Genomic DNA, 19,701 nt, shown 5'->3' on the forward strand with positions numbered 1-19,701 from the left:
ACTGCCTTTCCATGCATCATTTGCCAACGCCAGTACAGAACCTGTAATGATTCCTCCTTCGTTGGTGAACATATGTTTTGCTTGTGACCACTTAAAAGTACACACGGGTTCACAAATCCACATTTTAACAGACTAATAAATGCTACTAATTATATTTCCTCCCCGAAAGACTGCTACCCACGCAAGTGAGAAGTGCTAATCCTCTACAACAGAATTTTAACCAGCAGCTGAACAGCTTGTGAAGGACTCAGCGGATGCACTTCCGAGGAATGGAAGTGACATTTTGAGCATCCATAATTTACCATTTAGATTAGGGTGCAGTGGTAAATTATAAATTACTTTTTAGGGTCTGTAGTGTTTCCAGGTAGTAAAGAGTTTATCTGTGGTAACTAAATTTTTCTGCTGAACGACAGAAATAGATGGTCATAAAAAATGCTAACAAGTTATTTCCCAGAACCAAATTTTATGCAAAGCAGGCCTGATAATCAAAGGAGAAGCAAATGCTCAGCGAGGTCTGAGTGAGCACCTCTGTTTTGCACAGATCTGCTGTGTCACCAGGGGAAAGCGCTTAAGCCCCCAGGAGCTCAGGAGGAAGGTGCTTCACCAGTGAGTCAGGAGACCTGGCACTGGTAGACCCCTTAAAAACATGTCATTATTCTGCTGTATCATGATAACTTGTCAGGAGCCTTCAGACTGGGGAGAAGCAGGAGCCCACCTTTTCTTCAATAGGGCATTTTTCTTTGAGCCAGTGATTCAGGACTTCATCTTTAAAGGCGCCCGTGTTGCCCACTGTGCTTTGCTGAATTTTGGCGATCGTCGTGGCGTCTTTCACGATCTCGATCATTCCTGCAGGAAGATGCACAGAGTCTGATGTGAACTGGGGCTGAGTGCCTGTCCCAGAGGAGGAATGGCTGTGTCTTTGTTGAGTGGAGGGCAGAGAGCTTTCTTAACCACAGGGTTATTTTCCAGGTTCGTGCTGGTGGTTTTCTTAGGAGGAAGAGAAAGAAAAGGAGGCAGATAGGGAAGTTGTGTGGGACCTGTTTTCACTATCCGTGAATGAAAAGAGGAAAGGGTTGGTTTTGAATAAGCAAAAGCATTAATGTGCCAAACACATCCTTCTTCCCTTGGCAACCTTTGCCTTTTCCTTTCTTAAATTCCAGGGTCAAATGGGAATGATGTTCTCTACTTCTCAAATTGGAAACTTGGCTAAAAATCTGTTTGATTGAAATTAAAATGTGAAATGTCTGTAAAAGCACCTAAGAGGAGAGTATGTAATAGCTTTGATAATGTAAAGTCTGGGACGGTGAAACCAGTGACAGATCTTTCCATCTACTTTTAAATGTTATTTGTGAGAGAGAAGTTTACTGTGCAATGAAACGAGTGAAAGTTTAGTGGTGGAGAAGTAAAGAGGAAGGAACAAGTTCTCACTAAAATCATTTCCATGTACAGTCAGTCACAAGGAGTTGAATCATGCATTCATATATTTTCAACACGTCCGTATTAAACTGAGTCACATGCACCAGCCTTGGAACATCTTCTTCCTTTTTATATGGATTATGATTGTAAATTTTCTGTTATTAAATGCCTACACTGAAGGGATGATGGCCGCTTGGCATGCGGGATCTTAGTTCCTCGACAAGGGATCGAACCTGTGCCCCCTGCAGTGGAAGTGCAGAGTCTTAACCACTGGACCGCCAGGGAAGTCCCATGGGATGGCGGTCTTTTAAAATGAGCTGAGCAGTACATTCATCTTCTGAGGTCCCCACGTACCTATTTTGTCGCCAGTTGAAATGCAACCATATGGCAGGAGGCACAGATCCAAAGATTCAGTCTCCCAAATGGACTCCATGATTCGTAGAATCTGGGCATCAAAACACAAAAACGTTTCCATTATAAATATGTATTATTCTTCTCTGTTAAAAACAACAACAGTCTTCTCTGGTAACACAAAATATTGAAGTGAACACAAAATATGTAAGTAACAAATGTACTTTTATTTATCAACCTGGTACTCTAATGTTTCCCTTCCTTGGGAGCCTGTTAATTTTGGTCCCTGAGAGGCACCTTGGGGAAGAGAATAGTTGGATTTCTCTGGGGGTAGGTTTTAGCTATGATTTATCCATTATTCAAATGTTCCTAGTTATGTGTATTTTACCACAATAAAAAAGTTCCACTCTAACATCTTTACACATTTTTATCCATAAGGCACTCTTGGGCTACAGCCAAGGCAACAATAACAACGATGATAATGATAGCTGACATTCACCGAGGACTGTTTTATGTTGATCCTTTTTTATTAACCCCCTAGTGTGGGTATGATTACTGTTCCCATTCTTTTTCAGATTCTTTTCCATTATAGGTTATTACAAGATATTGAGTAGAATTCCCTGTGCTGTACAGTAGGTCCTTGTTGTTAATCTATTTTATATATATAGTAGTGTGTATCTGTTAATCCCAAACTCCTCATTTATCCCCCATACCCTTTCCCCTTTGGTAACCATAAGTTTGTTCTCTATGTCTGTGAGTCTATTTCTGTTTTGTAAATAAGTTCATTTGTATCACATTTTAGATTCTATGGTTTGCCTATTTTAAATAAATCACATGAAATATTAGAAATTGTTACTTCTACAGTATTGAACTAGGGTATAGAGAATATTACTTTACAAATCTGCAAAGCTAAAGTCTATATTAGATAATATGAAAATGATCAACATTGATACCTTCACCATCCATCTTCTGTTCTAGTAATCTGTTCACTCTTGTTACGTAACTGCATGAATTCTCCAATCACCTACCTGTTCATCTTCTCCCTCCTTCCTATCACATCATTCACTTCAGTTTGTGTACGTGGATGTGTACCAAAGGTGATGTATCTAAAGAGCATCTGAGAGTGTCTGGCTATGTCTATGGATATGAATAAAGTGGATACTTGGGGGTAAATAGGTTTCTATTCCATGTTACCACACTAGGAATGCGGTGTATAAGGAAGAGGTTAGGGGAGGGAAGTGTATCTGGCTATTTGGGAATGCTGGCTATGCATCTCCTCAGGAATGGACAGAACTGTGAGACTCACTAGATTTCGTATCTAATGGTCCACGGCTATATTCCCCAATGAAAACTCTATTATGTCATCTTTGATCACTGTTCATCATACAAAATAGGAGAATGGAACAGGGTCAGTAGAAGGCATTTCTTTAGATCTAGCACAGAATTCTCGTTTCAGATAACTGAAAAAAATTCCTTAACAGCAGCACACCTGTAAAATCAGCATGTCCTGGCGCAGATCGTCGCCGTGTTTAAAGATAATTCCAATTGTTTCTTGTGACAGAGCTGTAGGGTCGGCACATTTAAACTCAAGCCACAGGGGCTTTTTCTTGGAGGCCATCACTTTACATTTTTCAATCTGTAAGAAAACAGCCACATGTTTCCCACACACAATTGAAGACACATTGTGGAGGCGCACACCCTCTTGCAAAGCATCTCTGTAAACACCTAGGGCAAAGTCCCAGTTGGAAAAGGATTTTCAGTGATTTGCGTAAAAATGCAGAAGGCTTTTTCACCAAATCCAAAAATGCTAGTGAGAGCAAGTTACAACCCTTAAACCAGTGGTTCTCAAAGTGTGTTGCAAGGAACCCTAAGCATCTGTGGAGGTGCCTAACAGGTGTGGCATATCCCATCCTCTGTATACCCCCCTCCTATAGGACTCTTGTGCTTCCATGTCCCCTCTAACAAAGAGCAATTGTGCTGTTATTTGTCCATACATATCTGGCCTCCCTCTAAGAATTAGTTTGAAAAAAAAAGAGTTCTATTGCTACCATAGTGTTTAAAAATGGTTGTCAAAAATCAGATGCAGTCTAATTCCAGGCCAAATGTAACAAGATGAAATTTCACAGCAATAGATGAGACGCTAGCACTCAGGCACAATGCCTGTCCCCTCCCCCAAACCCCCATATGTCAAAATAAATTCAAGGTGGGAGAAAGGTGGCTTAGCAGCCACTCATTCGAAAAGAGAAAATCTTAGGAGTTTTAGCCAAAAGTGAATTCACCAAGGATCAAAAATGTGACGTGGTCTTTAAAAAACCACCAAACACAATTTGAAGCTGTATTAATATATCATTATTCCTACCAATTTCTAACTTCAAAAGGACAGTGGATAGTGTGTGCTTTTGCTAGAGAGCCAGTTTGCTGCTAATTGTATATAAAATTAAACATGGATCAAAGACTTAAATGTGACATTAAAACTATAAAACTTCTAGGAAAAAATATTTGTTACATTGAATTAGGCAGTGTTTCTCAACTTTGGCACTGCTGACATTTTGGGCTGGATAATTTTTTGTTGCAGCGGGGACACTCCTGTGTATTGTAGGATATTTAGCAGCATTCCTGGTCTCTACCCACTGGATGCTAGTAGCCTTCTCCCAGTTGTAACAATCAAAAATGTCTCCGGACATTACCAAATACCCCTTGGTGGAGGAGGTGGAGGTTCACCCCTGGTTGAGAATCGCTGGATGAAGCAAATATTTCTTAGGACACGAAATTCATGAAGCATAAAAGAAAAAGTGATAAATTGGACTTAATCAGAATTAAAACCTTCTGCTCTTCGAAATACATTGCTAAGAAAATGAAAAGGTAAGCCGCAGACTGGGAGAAAATATTTGTAAACTATATACCTGATAAAGGATTTGTATCCAGAATATATAAATAAGAAGAAGGTGGTAACCTAAATTGAAAGTGATGGAAGATATGAATAGAAACTTCTCAAAAGAAGATGGAAACTTCTCAAAAGCACATGAAAAGATGCTCAACATCACTAGGGAAATGCAAATAAAAACAACAGTGAAGTACCACTTCATACCCATTTGAATGGCTAAACTTAAGAAGACTGATGATAACAAGTGTTCTCTAGGATGTGGAACAATCAGAGCTCGCATACATTGTGGTGGGAATATAAAATGGCACGGTTGCCATTATAAAATGGAAAACCAGTTTGGCAGTATCTTATAAACACACACGTCCCATCTGAGCCAACTATCTCACTGTTAAATATTTACTCAAAAGGTGAACGGAAAACAAACTGTGGTATAACCATACAAGGGAATACTACTCAGTCATAAAAAGGGACAGATCACTGAGACACACAGCAACATGGATGGATCTTAAGAGCATTATGCTAAGTAAAAGAATCCATATACAAAAACTACATACTGTATGATTCCACTTCATGACATTCTAGAAAGGGCAAAATTACACGATAGAAGACAGAGCTGTCATCCGGGATGGAGGATGGAAGGAGGAAAGGACTAACTGCAAAGGGACATGAAAGAATTTTTTCTATAAATTTCTATGGAAATATTTTATATCTTGATTGTGGTGATGGTTATATGGTTGTATACGTTTGGCAAAACTCCTTGAACTGTACACTTGCAATGGATACATTTTATTGTATACAAATGGTTTCTCAAGAAAGCTGATTTAAAACACAATGGATGGAAGATTGCCTGGTGTTGAGGTTTTTAGTATCTAGCCATTAGGGAAGGGCTTGATGGAAGCCCATCTGGGGACTTTCCAGCTTCCCTGTCTCTCTATAAACGTCAGCTTTTATCTACTAGGCCCAGTAAAGCAGGCAGAGCCATCGTCACGACATAGAGACCATGGAGAGACATCAAGGCGATACCTACCACCAGTGCTCCCGCTTTCAGTCCAGGGTCATACGGAACTCTGAAGCTTTGGGGGAGATTCAAATTCTGCAGGATTTCAAGCTTTTGCTTAAGTTGGGAAATAACTGTAATTGTCAAACACACACAAGAGTTACGTGAGTTCAAGAAATTACCAATATCATCTCTAACATTTCCCGAGGCCGCAGGTATTGACAACATTCTATATATTTGGTAGGGTGAGGAACAGGAGAAGAGGGGGTAGGTTTCTGTCTTTGAGGAACTAACCATTGAGGGTGGCAGGATAAGTCAGGCTTACTGGGAGCAACATAACCACGTACACACATTACAACAGGGGACAGAAATATCTGAATATATATGGGATACCCAGACAGTCAGAGGGAGAAGGATGCTTTATGGATAATGGTAAGGAATTACTGTAGTTTTCTCTCCAACGCGTGAAGCTTTAAACTGCCATCTGATTTGGGAAACAGGTATCGGAAGACCATGTTAAATGGAATTCGGTTAGGGTTTGGGAAATTCTTTTCAGAAGAGGAAGTTAGGTTGTGTGGAGGCAATATGACAGCCTCAAAATTGTGAAGGCAAAATACATAAATAAAAAATTACTGCCTGGGTACCAGACAGACTGGAGGCTGGTACAAATGTTGCTCTTTCTTTCTTACAATAAAAATAAAAGCAAGATTATTATTACCATTATTATTTTTAGAAGAGACCATTATTGGTTTATTGGAAAAGATTCAAAGGCAAAAATGGCAAATCAAAATATCCAGAAATTTAAAATACTCTCTGAGTATGTTTGTGAGTGTCCATTATGAGCCATAGTGGTGGATTGAGATATACAAGCGTGAATAAGAGATAATTCCTAGCTTCAAGGCTCATACAGTTTAATAGACCAGAAAGATGTGTTAATGACTTTAATTTAATGTAGTATCAACCAAAACCTATGGGAATACAGATAAAGAGTGATTAATTTTCCTAAAGCAGGGGCTGAGGGACAGGATTTCTTAGGGATAAGAAGACAACATTGGAACACAGAGGAGGTGATATATATGTTTTTATAGGAAGTACATATATATGTACATATAGCTATATATGATGTATATGTATACATATATACAAAAAATTTAAAATAACTTCTCAATAATTCATTACTTTAAAAGACTGAGGACTTGAAAATTAGATGCATGTATTGAGAGATGGCGAAGAAAGGATATTTGGAAATAACTAATCTTTTTTGTGTGTGTGCATAGTTGCTCTTAAAAAAATACATCTTACATCTGCATAATGCTGTTTTAAGTTTTCAGTGAGTTTAACATCTAGTATCATACATTCATCATGAAAAAATATATGTAGTTTTAAAAAATATTAACTTGTAAAGGGAGAACTTTAAATTTGCTTACTCTATGAAGACAGAAGATTAAAAAATGTATTCTTGGCTACCTTGAGGAAGGTGCGACTTGCCTTCCAGAAGGAAGAAGGATCACAGGAGTGATGGCATTTGGAGACAAAGGCATTTGTAAAGAGAACCAAGAGAACAGAGCCACCGTACCTTGGGAGCTGACGTCATACTTTTCAGCAGAGAGCGATTTAATATCAATGGTGACCTTTTGTAGCATGTCAATTACTTGGACTTGCTGGGTGAAGTCGCGTAGCATGGCCGTGCCACAGCCCCTCAGATAGGCTTCCAGGATCACTGCAAACCTCTGCTGATAGTGTCTGGACTGGGCGATCTCACTTCTCAAGAACCAAAATAAGAAGTGACCAATTCGTTTGTTCTGAGGGTGAAAACAAGAAGGTTGCCACCATTATGACTAATGCTCTAGATCTATCAGCCAATTCTCTGTAACTTTTTAAATGTCACGCTCTTATCAAAATGGAAGTACTTACTCTCAAGCCACGCTTCAGCAGAAATCTGGCAAGGGCACTGTCATGGTATGGTTCAAACTTCACAGCCTAAAGGAAGAACACATTGGCATTTGTGGGATTGCATTCTCCATTGATTAATCGGGAAACAGGAAACGGAGAAAAACTGGTGCTCTGCCTTAGTGGGTATGTAGGGATAGGGCGACGAGAATCTGAGCAGTCACTTAAGTTCAATCCTTTCTTTTCAAGGACAGTTTGGGCCAGGGTGAACCACTTGCTGAACGACCAGGATTAGAAGCCAGAACTCTTGACTCACAATCACGTGCTTTTGATGACTTCAGAGATGAAGAGGTGAGGGCTTTTGTTCCCATGAAGGCTTACCTGATTTGCTGGAAAGATAGAAAGGAAAGATGGAGATGGCTATAACACATCTATAAAAGTGGAAGGGAAGAAAGGTTGTTGGAAAGAAAATAGACAGTGGGGATATTGTACATGCAGGGAGAGAAATGTTTGTTAGATGTGAAGATCCTAAAAATCCTATAGCTTCTCTTCTGCTCAAGTTGTGTGGTTGGCCTCTCACTGGCAAGTCACTGTGCTGCCTCCCAGGTTCTTACGGCAACTGAATGGTCATTACTCCCTGCCATGATGCAGTGTATACGGGGCTATTTGCCTGAAAATCTCTTGTTTTATCTGGTTCCTCAGGTTCAGCAGTGTTTAGTAGTTTTCACATCACTTGGCTAATAACAGAGATATTCATATAGGTGGCAGCTCTGTGACTGAGGAAAAAGAACCAATGACAAGTGAAAAATAGGGGTTGGACCAAAAACAGGGCCCAGGTGGGTGGCTGCCCCCCCCCACCCCCCGCCCCCCGCCCCTGCCCGCTGCAGCCTAGCCAATTAAAAATAAAACATAAAAAATAATTAAATTCTGGTGGGTGCATGGATATTTGTTACACCATTCTCTGCTTTTCTGCAAGTCTGCAATAGTTCATAATTTTAAAAGCAGTAAGACTAACAAAAATTGTTTGATTATTAGACATGCACATATAAAATTATAGGGTAGATGTCATGTATAAGCATAAAGAGAGGTTTAAAATTAAATATCTCAGAGTATCTCCTTTATAAATAGATACAGTCTATCCTTTTTTTCCTAAGAAATAAGAGATATTCCCATTCCACTTTATGTTTTAGGGCCTGGGGGCTTTTTGGTATGATTTCCAATCCTTACTCTGGTTTTTCAGTTTGGAAATGATCAGAACAATACTGACTTGATAATATTTCAATTATCCCCATGCTTTCAAAGATGGGGTGTGCTCTAATTGGTGCCACAGTAGTTGCAGCTAAGATCTTAATTCTGAGACTGTGGTTATTTAACCACCAGTAGTCACTTCAGAAATGTTAAGTTTCTAACCCAAACGTGAGTCTTTTTGACATTCTTCGTGTTTCACTTCTGTAAAGACCATGAAGATCTCAACCAGGAGACCATTTTAATTAGGAATGAATGAGTCATTTGGCCATATCTGCAGTGTCTCAAATAGTTTTACAAATGACTACTCTTCTTCAAATTTAGGACCACAGATTCAATGTTAATATTACTTATTGACCTCTTTCATTTAAACATTTCCAAGAAGAACACTATTCATTTTCCAACTCTGCAAAGTTTACTTGTGAAAATGACAATGTAAAATAATTCATGATAGCCTTGGGACTTGGAACAGATCTCATGCAAATTTGTTTTATGTTCTTTTTGTTATGGAGAGCTAGAAAACTGAGGATACTTTGATTTTTCTAAAATTTTCATTAGTGTTTATGCGAGCCTCTGAACTCATGGCAGAGAAAAACATCGGTTATATTTGATAGATGAAAGCAAAGGCCAAATATAATGTTTCAAGTATCTGCCTAATGGGAAGGTGAAGATTCAAAGTTGAGAGTATCCAAAATTCGCATCAGAAAACTTCAGAAACTTCCTATAAATATAGATAATGATTAGATAGTTTGGTGTCCACCAGTCAGCCTGGCTAATCCTAACCATCTCAGATCAAACATCACCTACTCAGAACTGTCCCTGGCTTCTTCAATCTAAATCAAGTGTCCCCAGAACCCCTGACTCTTTTCTCATAACACTCTGTAGCTTTTCCCCAAAGTGTCTGTCACAACATGTTACTCAATACCTGCCTGTATGTGTACTCATTTGGTGTCAGTCTTCATGCACCACAAGCTACACTAGGGCAGAGTCCAGCCCTGTTTTGATCACTGCTCTACATCCAGCAACCAGAACTGAGGAAGCATTCAGTCTCTGTTGTTGAATTAATGAATGAACACTTCTGCTATCTAAAATAGAATTCCCTTCCAAGTCCTTTCCTTCCTCTTCCTTGTCAAGCAACACAATATAATTTGAGAATGGCTACCGTGAGCAAGAGAACGCTTCCTCCTTTCTTTAACGTCCTAAGGAAACCCTTGATTTAGTCAAGGGTTTAGCAAATGATTTAGTCTCTCTGGACCCCAGGGAAAGGCATGTGAAGAGGAGTGGACACACAGTACCAGACCTGTCTAAAGAGAGGGGCTTTCAAGGTCCCATCCAGATATGAGATGTTACTCTACGAATTGTGACAAATACAATCAGAGAGTATGATGTTTTTCCTCTAGGACACACTATCCTGACACTGCTGGGTTGATGTCAGATATTGGGACTCAGTGAAAAGAGCAGGGCCAGGAGTCAGACCTCCTGGGTTTGAATTTGTCTTTCAAAGTATGTGACCTTGGGCACATTACTTAGCCTCTCTGTGCCTCAGTTTCCTGATATATAAAATGCAAATATTAACTTGACCTCTGTCATCGTTGTTGGGAGAGTTAAATGTGATAATACACGAAAATCATGTAGATCACCTGGAGCCTTGGCACAAGGGAGCATTCGATAAGTCAAGTCTATCATTGATACAGTAAATGAGAACAAAGTATTCCCACGGGAACGGTTCTCCTAAAAAGCAGAAATATTAATGTCATCAAAATGCTTGTCAACAAGCCCTCAAAGACAGTAAAAAAGTAAATGGAAGAGTTTACTACTTTCTGAGGTAGTTTCATTAGCTCTCCTTTGACTGATCGTGACTCTCTGGACAAGGGGCGTTGGAAGACAGCTGAATGGGGCACCTGTGCATATGCAGATAAATCCCTTGAGGCGAGTGCATCCCCTACCTGGACCAGCTGGAGCAGGTAATGTAGCACGTCATCGTCCTCCAAGCTCTCCAGTTTCTGAACTGCAATGGCTCTTACGTTTTCATCCGAAAAGTTGCAGTCCAGGAGTTGCATTGTTAATCCAACATCCAAAGCACTTTGATCCCAGACCTCCCTTCTGGCTAACAGCTGATATGTTTTGGCCACAATTTCTTGCTGTCCCCATTTCACTGAGCTAAAGAGCTTAGGATACGCTTTGGGATCCTTCAGACTTTCATATCTGAAATGCCAGAGCAGCTCTTTGTCTTCGGCTGTGAGAGGGTTAAGCGGATCAGTGGCTATGATCGCCTCTAGCTGCTTCCGAAGCTGATTGGGCATTTCTGCTCGAACCCGGTCCCCTTCCGGGTCAGGGGTGGGCCGATGCTTAGGCAAGGCTATGGGGTGACAGTAATTGTCCAGAAGGATGGAGATGGACATTGAGTTCTCCTTGTCCGGGTTGGTGGCCGACGTGAGCTTGTCGGCATTGAAGCTGCCTTGGTCTTCCGCCTTCCCGGATAGCTGCCACATGTGGAGCACGTACTCCCCGTGGCGCAGGAGGAACCGGTGGTCTATCAGCAGCAGGTTCACGTAATACAGAAGCTGAGCTTTGCCTCTGGACTCGGGAGCGGGAGCCTCCGCAGAGGCCTTACCGGACAGAGCTGGAGCTTTGCCGCAGTAGATCTGGAGGTTCAGCAGAGCCCCTTTGGGCAAGTCTTTGATCTTGATGCTGAACTCAAGCCACACATTCCAGAGCACCTCCTCCGTGAAGGGTTTGGGGCTGGTTCTCCTTTGGCAAAGGACTTGCTGCCCATACTGGATGTTTGCCTCCACAAAAACCGTGAGGTCCGCGTTCCGGGGCAGGACGGGGATATCGATGCCTCTGATTTTTACCCTGAACTTGCGGTCACAGTCCCACAGGGACACGGTGAACACGCTCTCGTGGTCCTTCCCGTGGATGGTCAGCTGCTCATGGTAGCCGGTGACCCCCGTGCAGTCGTCCACCAGCGGCCACTCTTCCTTCCTCACCTCGTCCAGGGCTGGGTCCGGCGGAGCGTCAAGCACCAGGTGAATCTCTTCCCCGTTCTTGAGGCACTGCCTCACCCACTGGAAGTTTTTGATGGGCGTCTCACCCACCAAGTACTCATCCCGGCCACAGACGCGCAGCACAAAGTCCCGTTCGTTCTGGCTTTCAGGGATATCCATCAGGGACTTCTTCTTGGCCATCTTGGTAAAGAAGCTCTGGAGGATGGTGCCCGGGGTGTCATCGGCCGAGACCTTGATGGTCTGGCTGGTGGTGCTGCGATGAATGACAATGAAGATGTAGTTGTTGGTGATCTTCTTCAGCAGGTACTCGGGAAGGGGCTTGGACGTCACCCAGGGGTGCATGGCGTAGAGCTTGGGGTCGCGGCCGGCCACCTCGGCCATGCGCGGGGTCACCAGGCGGCGGCGCGTGAACTCCAGCTCGTCGTCGTGCACGTTGCTGACGTCGGTGACGTCGTAGCCAATGAGGGCCGTGAGCTGGCGCTGGAAGGCCAGCGTCTCCTCGGAGGGCGCGAGCCTCTGCACCACGTGGATCTGCCCGGGGCTCCGGTGCAGCACTTTCCAGTAGCGCAGGCAGTCCAGGGTCTGCACCACCTGGTACTTGTCGTAGATCTCGTACCACTGCCCCTTCTTCTGGTAGAGCAGGAGGAAGTGGTCGGGGCTGAGCCGGTGGTAGAAGTCGGCGGCCACGCTGGTCTCCAGCGCGCGCAGCCACACCTGGGCCTTCATCTGCTCCACGTTGCCGTGGCCAGCCACGTGCAGCAGCGCCGTTTCGGGGGTCTTGGTGTTGCGCTGGCTGGTGGGCAGCACAAACTCAATGGGGATGAGCTCCATGGAGGACAGGCTGGCCGCCGCGCTGCGCGGCTTCATCCTCCGGCGCCTGCGGTGGTTGTCCTCTCTCAGCACCACGTGCTGTTCATGGCTCTCCAGCTCCATGCCCTCTGCGACCTGGGAGCGGAGAAACAGAGGGCTCGGTCACAGGGCAGGCACTTGCCCTTAATGGTTTCCCGCGAGCTGGCAGAAGGAGAAGGTGTAGACGAATGACAAGGACGTGCGCGCGAGGATACCGGGGCTTTGGAGTCGGGGCCCAGGAATCCTGGCCCCCGCCACTTAGAATCTGGGGCATGAGCCCTTTAAATAATCTCTGAGCCTGTTTCCTATCTGTCAAATGGGGTTAGCAATACCTCAGAGGGGTAAGTAAGGTGAGAGTTAAATAAGGTAATATACTTGTTGAGTATGGGCCATGGGTAGATGGGGATTCATTAATCATTCTCTCTGCTTTCATTTTGTTTGAAAATTGAATTTTAAAAGAGAGAGGTAAAGCACTGATCTAGCACTGTGTCTGACCTACTGCAGTAGTTCTAAGTGGTAATTGTTGTTAAGCATACTGAAGCGCGTGCATGAGTCAAATTATCCAGTTAAAGGATCATGTCCTGGTTTATAAGGTGCAATGTGAGGTGCTGAAAAACCCCCTCTGAAAATAGGCCTTTGACTTATTTCCTCTTCGTTTAGTCTCATTTGTCTCCTGGGGGACCCAGACACCTTACCCAGCTGGCCTCACGGTCCCTTTTCAAACTTTCTGGATCAGGTATCTGCTCCCTAGTCAACTTCCTGTTTTTGTTTTCTTTTCATTTTTTTCTTTCTTGTTAGGAGAGGTAGTCATTTCATTGATAAAACTCAGAAAGATCAGAATTGGTGAAGTTGCACTCAAGAGCATTTGCAGATATTTAAAACTGAATCATGAAATGTGTAAGTATAGTGGCTGTCATTACTCCGTTAGGGCAGTATCTTAGGGGAATCCCCAGGGCTGTACTCTCCAAATATGAACAGTCAGGTAATTTTAACTTTGTACCAATTCATCCCATCTGCCTCTGGACAAGCCACAGGATGGAAGGAAGGACCTGCTTTTGGGCCCCAATCGATTATTTAACTTCTTTTTGCTCTAATATTTTCATCTCTATAACGAGAATTCACCAATTTGTTCTCAACAATTTATCCACTCTACCTTCACAAAGCATTTAAGTATAAATGTGGCTTATTGCAGTAAGAAACTCCTCAAATAATGACTGAAATGTTAAACATCTTAAAATTGAAATATGAATAAGGTATTTTGACTTTACTATTTAGTATCCTTTAATATTTTGTAAGATGTTCTAAATAACAATCAACTAGTGAAACAAAAATTAATGTTTCAGAAAATATTATTTACTTCTTAAAGGACTAATGTTAGTGACACTCATAAGTACTTATTTCCTTAAGAAATAGTGGAGCATTTGACACATACCAGAAAGGAGAGTTTGATTAAAGGGTAAGAAAGGCAGGTTTCATTAGATCCAAACTTCTGTACTCGGCTTAAACTTACTTTTAAATTCAGCAGTCCCTCTCTTAAAATATTACGAAGTTACACTTAGTAAATACATGAAATCAACTGTCCCAAAGGACTGTCTCTTACAGCTTAAGACCTTCACTATTTGCTCCTTTGCTACTTTACAGAATAACAAAGAAGAGAACTGTAAGTTATGTGACTATTGGCACTAACTTGAAATAAAATAGGTCCAAATTTAGGCAACATGCAAATACACAGGAATCACTTCTGCCTCCACGACATCAAATAGACTTACAAGATACGAGGTGCAGAAGAAAACTGGCTGACTCAATACTCACTGCTTTCCTTCATGGTTGAGGCTGTGAAGCTTTCTCCTTTTACGAGAAGATGTTAGAAACACCGTTCAGTACACTAATCGCGAAGAGTGCACTTGTAAGAACGTGAAGGCTGCTGACACAGCCCCCCGTGCCCTCCCTCTTCCTCCCCAACAAAAACAAAAAAGGACTGATGCACCTGCAAAGCTATTGCCGGAACCTTGTGGATATCCACACACACGGGTTGGACTAGACAATGAAACAAGACATTCAGTGGCAGTATCATCAGATGAGCGACAACGGTTCCACATAAAAATCTCCTGGCTGAAAAGGAAGTGTCACTATTCTGAGTCAGACCCAACAAAGGGCAAAAAATAGAAGGAAGCAATACCTGATAAAGCAGCGGAGGTGATGATGTTGAAGGATCATTTGTTTAATTTCTGAAAACAAAACAAATTCAAACCTACCCAGTGTGCTTCTAAACTCTTCCGCTTTTCTGGGTCTCCCTTCATATCCAGATGCAGAGGAAGTGTTGCAGTTACCAGGAAGGAAGTTTTAACCAAGTTGATTATACGTGTGATTGCTCATTTAAAAAGTGTCAGAAATGCATTTCCTGTTAAAGCACACACAGAGAGCCCAGCACGAATGTGAGCTAAGTTGACTATATATTTTTTACTCTTCGAACTAATTTTGTAAAAAGTGTGAGAGTGGAAATGAGTTAAAATGACATAGATCTAAACCAAAAATACATTCATGAGACATAAACACACAAAATGTTTTTCTGGCTAGTTCTCAGTAGAAGGAAAGGCCTCATAGCCACAATATTAGAGAAACAGCCTGGTGGGAAGATTTTTACTTTTATTTTTTTAAAACATCTTTATTGGAGTATAATTGCTTTACAATGTTGTGTTAGTCTCTGCTGTATAACAAAGTCAATCAACTATATGTATACATATATCCCCATATCCCTTCCCTCTTGCATCTCCCTCCCACCCTCCCTAACCCACCCCTCTAGGTGGTCACAAAGCACCGAGCTGATTCTCCGTGTGATGCAGCTGCTTCCCACTAGCTATCTATTTTACATTTGGTAGTGCATATATGTCCATGCCACTCTCTCACTTTGTCCCAGCTTACCCTTCCCCGCTCCGTGTCCTCAAGTCCATTCTCTACGTCTGCGTCTATATTCCTGTCCTGCCCCTAGGTTCATCAAAACCTTTTTTTTTTTTTTTACATTTCATATATGTGTTAGCATACGGTATTTGTTTTTCTCTTTCTGACTTACTTCACTCTGTATGACAGACTCTAGGTCCATCCACCTTACTACAAATAACTCAATTTCATTTCTTTTTATGGCTGAGTAATATTACATTGTATATATGTGCCACATCTTCTTTATCCATTCATCTGCTGATGGACACTTGGGTTGCTTCCATGTCCTGGCTATTGTAAATAGTGCTGCAATGAACACTGTGGTACATCACTCTTTTTGAATTATGGTTTTCTCAGGATATATGCCCAGTAGTGGGGTTGCTGGGTCATATGGTAGTTCTATTTGTAGTTTTTTAAGGAACCTCCATACTGTTCTCCATAGTGGCTGTATCAATTTACATTCCCACCAACAGTGCAAGAGGGTTCACTTTTCTCCACACCCTCTCCAGCATTTATTGTTTGTAGATTTTTTTAATGATGGCCCTTCTGACTGGTGTGAGGTGATACCTCATTGCAGTTTTGATTAGCATTTCTCTAATGATTAGTGATGTTGAGCATTCTTTCATGTGTTTGTTGGTAATCTGTATATCTTCTTGGAGAAATGTCTATTTAGATCTTCAGCCCATTTTTGGATTGGTTTGTTGGTTTGTTTGTTTGATATTGAGCTGCATGAGCTGCTTGTATATTTTGGAGATTAATCCTTTGTCAGTTGCTTCATCTGCAACTATTTTCTCCCATTCTGAGGGTTGTCTTTTCCTCTTGTTTATGGTTTCCTTTGCTGTGCAAAAGCTTTTAAGTTTCATTGGGTCCCATTTGTTTGTTTTTATTTCCATTTCTCTAGGGCTTTGGTCAAAAAGGATCTTGCTGTGATTTATGTCATAGAGTGTTCTGCCTATGTTTTCCTCTAAGAGTTTTATAGTATCTGGCCTTACATTTAGGTCTTTAATCCATTTTGAGTTTATTTTTGTGTATGGTGTTAGGGAGTGTTCTAATTTCATTCTTTTACATGTAGCTGTCCAGTTTTCCCAGCACCACTTATTGAAGAGGCTGTCTTTTCTCCATTGTATATTCTTGCCTCCTTTATCAAAGATAAGGTAACCTGATGCACGGCTGGGCGGGGCTCATCATGGTGGTGGAGAACCAGTACCCCAAGTCTTACCTGCACGTGCAACGCGACTGCTCAGACAGCTTCAGCGTGGTGTCCACGCGTGGCAGCCTGTGCACCCAGGACAGCGTGCCGCCCCTGCAGAGGCAGGTCCTGGTGATCCTGTCCCAGCTGGAGGGTAACGCCGGCTTCTCCATCACCCACCGCCTGCTGCACTGCAAGGTGGCCCAGGATTTCCTCAGTGACTGGACGGCCTCCAAGGGTAGCCACGGCCCCCCACTCATGCCCGAGGTTACTGGCCTGCATGGGCCCTGGCCGCTGTGACCACCCTGCCCCCCCTGCCTGCCCCCATATGCACTTTACGAGGGAGACCCCAACACCGGATGCTTGAACCAGAATCTCAGGGCCCCCATCCAGGGAGTGCCAGCGGCATGGCTCAGCTTCTCCTGGGCCTTCCTTCCTGCCCCTCCCTCCTACCCAGGGCCTCATAGCTACCAAGCAGAATACCTCGAAGCGTCCTCTAGCTCGAGGGAGCAGTGTGCCAGCTCCTCTGACCAGCCCACCTTGAGGTCTGGCTCAGACTGCCAGGGCCAAGGTGAGGCTGCCCCTTCCCTATGGGCCTGAGGCCTCCTGCCTGGCTGAGGCAGCCAAGAGCTCCATTCACAAAACCAAATCTGGGGGGTCAGAGGCCAGGACCCTGGAGTGAGCAGGGAACCCCCCCCCATCCTGTGGGATCAGGCCAGGACCCCAGGTGAGAACAGGGACAATCCCTTTTTTGGGGGGTCAGAGGCCAGGACCCCAGGATGAGAGCAGGACCACCCTCTTGTGAAGGTCAGAGGCCAGAACCCCTGGTGAGAACAGAGACCACCCTCTTTGTGGGGCACGAGGTCAGGAGCCTTTTCTCCTCAGTTTGCCCTAGGTCCCATCTCCCCCCAAGCCCTCATGAGGCAAGCAGGGGCTCCTGGAGTCCCAGCAGTGTCCCAGGAGGCAGGTGCCTGGCGACCATGGGCTCAAGCAGGGGTGGGGAGGGACACTATACTATTCCTGGAGCGCCAGCCAGGATCGAAGCTATGCCCCAGGCTGGGGTTGCGGCAGTGGGTCAGGTGGTCCTGAGCCCAGGCCCAGCCCTGTGCTTGGTGAGGGGGTTTGTCCTCAGCACCACCTGACCTCTGCTGGGAGGAACAGAGTCCAGGAGAACTCCTTGGCCAGCCCTGTCCAGTCACATGCAGGGTGTGGCCCCTCCCAGCCCCGCCCCACCTCAGAAGCCCAGTGTCCTCCCTGTGGCTGCTCAGCCCTGAGTTCTGTGTCTGCCCCAGGATGACTGAGGCTGGCTTCCTGGGCCACCTGGCCTCACTGCCCTGCAGCCCCCAGGCAGCAGGTGGCCAAGTCTATGGCCTCTTGCTTCCCGTGGGGCTTGCAGGGGGGTGGGTTTACACCTGGAGAAGCACCCAGAAGCACTAGACTCCCCTTTGGGCCTCCTTTATATTCCTCCTTTTACTCTGAGCTGTGAGTATTTTTAACCCTGTACATATGGCAGCTCTTCTGACACAGAGGCTATTTTATCAATTGTCAGTACCATCCCTGTAGGATGATTCTCCATGGGTGTTTCCAGACTCAGGCTCCAATGGACCAGATAAAAATGTTTTGTTTTGTTAAAAAAAAAAAAAAAAAGATAAGGTGACCGTATGTGCGTGGGTTTATCTCTTGGCTTTCCATCTTGTTCCACTGACTGTATTTCTGTTTTTGTGCCAGTACCATACTGTCTTGATTACTGTAGCTTTGTAGTATAGTCTGAAGTCAGGGAGCCTGATTCCTCCAGCTCCGTTTTTCTTTCTCAAGATTGCTTTGGCTCTTTGGGGTCTTTTGTGTTTCCATACAAATTGTGAAATTTTTTGTTCTACTTCTGTGAAAAATGCCATTGGTAGTTTGATATGGATTGCATTGAATCTGTAGATTGCTTTGGGTAGTATAGTCATTTTCACAATATTGATTCTTCCAATTCAAGAACATGGTATATCTCTCCATCTGTTTGTATCATCTTTAATTTCTTTCATCAGTGTCTTACAGTTTTTTGCATACGGATTGTTTGTCTCCTTAGGTAGGTTTATTGCTAGGTATTTTATTCGTTTAGTTGCAGTGGTAAATGGGAGCATTTCCTTAATTTCTCTTTCAGATTTTTTGTCATTAGTGTTTAGGAATGCAAGAGATTTTTTTTTTTTTTTTTGGCAACCACTCATTACAGCCCTTTATTGGCTTGGGCTGGCTACACAGGACCCACCTCTTTTTTAATTTTTTTTTTAATTAATTAATTAATTTATTTATTTTTGGCTGTGTTGGGTCTTCGTTTCTGTGCGAGGGCTTTCTCTAGTTGTGGCAAGTGCGGGCCACTCTTCATCACGGTGCGCGGGCCTCTCACTATCGTGGGCTCTCTTGTTGCGGAGCATAGGCTCCAGACGCGTAGGCTCAGTAGTTGTGGCTCATGGGCCTAGTTGCTCCGTGGCCTGTGGGATCTTCCCAGACCAGGGCTCGAACCCGTGTCCCCTGCATTAGCAGGCAGATTCTCAACCACTGCGCCACCAGGGAAGCCCCGTGCAAGAGATTTCTGTGCATGGATTTTGTATCCTGCTACTTTACCAAATTCATTGATTAGCTCTAGTAGTTTTCTGGTAGCCTCTTTAGGATTCTCTATGTATAGTATCATGTCATCTGCAAACAGTGACAGTTTTACTTCTTCTTTTCCGATTTGGATTCCTTTTATTTCTCTTTCTTCTCTGATTGCTGTGGCTAAAACTTCCAAAACTATGTTGAATAATAGTGGTGAGAGTGGACAACCTTGTCTTGTTCCTGATCTTAGAGGAAATGATTTCAGTTTTTCACCATTGAGAACGATGTTGGCTGTGGGTTTGTCATATATGGCCTTTATAAAGTTGAGGTAAGTTCCCTCTATGCCTACTTTCTG

At 43.3% G+C, this 19,701-nt stretch overlaps 1 protein-coding gene across 1 annotated transcript in view; it reads right to left on the bottom strand.

Annotated features, from left to right (window-relative positions):
• PIK3CG (phosphatidylinositol-4,5-bisphosphate 3-kinase catalytic subunit gamma) overlaps window positions 1-14,940 on the bottom strand; it is a 29,953-nt gene extending 15,013 nt beyond the window's left edge. The window contains exons 1-8 of the mRNA XM_068549922.1: window positions 14,896-14,940; window positions 10,730-12,736; window positions 7,563-7,628; window positions 7,225-7,450; window positions 5,679-5,782; window positions 3,257-3,403; window positions 1,771-1,861; window positions 716-846 (exon numbers count right to left, since the gene is read on the bottom strand). Of these exons, the coding sequence (XP_068406023.1) occupies window positions 716-846; window positions 1,771-1,861; window positions 3,257-3,403; window positions 5,679-5,782; window positions 7,225-7,450; window positions 7,563-7,628; window positions 10,730-12,736; window positions 14,896-14,940 (2,817 nt within the window). The remainder of the gene's footprint in view (window positions 1-715; window positions 847-1,770; window positions 1,862-3,256; window positions 3,404-5,678; window positions 5,783-7,224; window positions 7,451-7,562; window positions 7,629-10,729; window positions 12,737-14,895) is intronic.
• Window positions 14,941-19,701: the final 4,761 nt, after the last annotated feature.

This window comes from Eschrichtius robustus, chromosome 8 (genome assembly GCF_028021215.1).
Source record: "Eschrichtius robustus isolate mEscRob2 chromosome 8, mEscRob2.pri, whole genome shotgun sequence".
NCBI lineage: Eukaryota > Metazoa > Chordata > Mammalia > Artiodactyla > Eschrichtiidae > Eschrichtius > Eschrichtius robustus.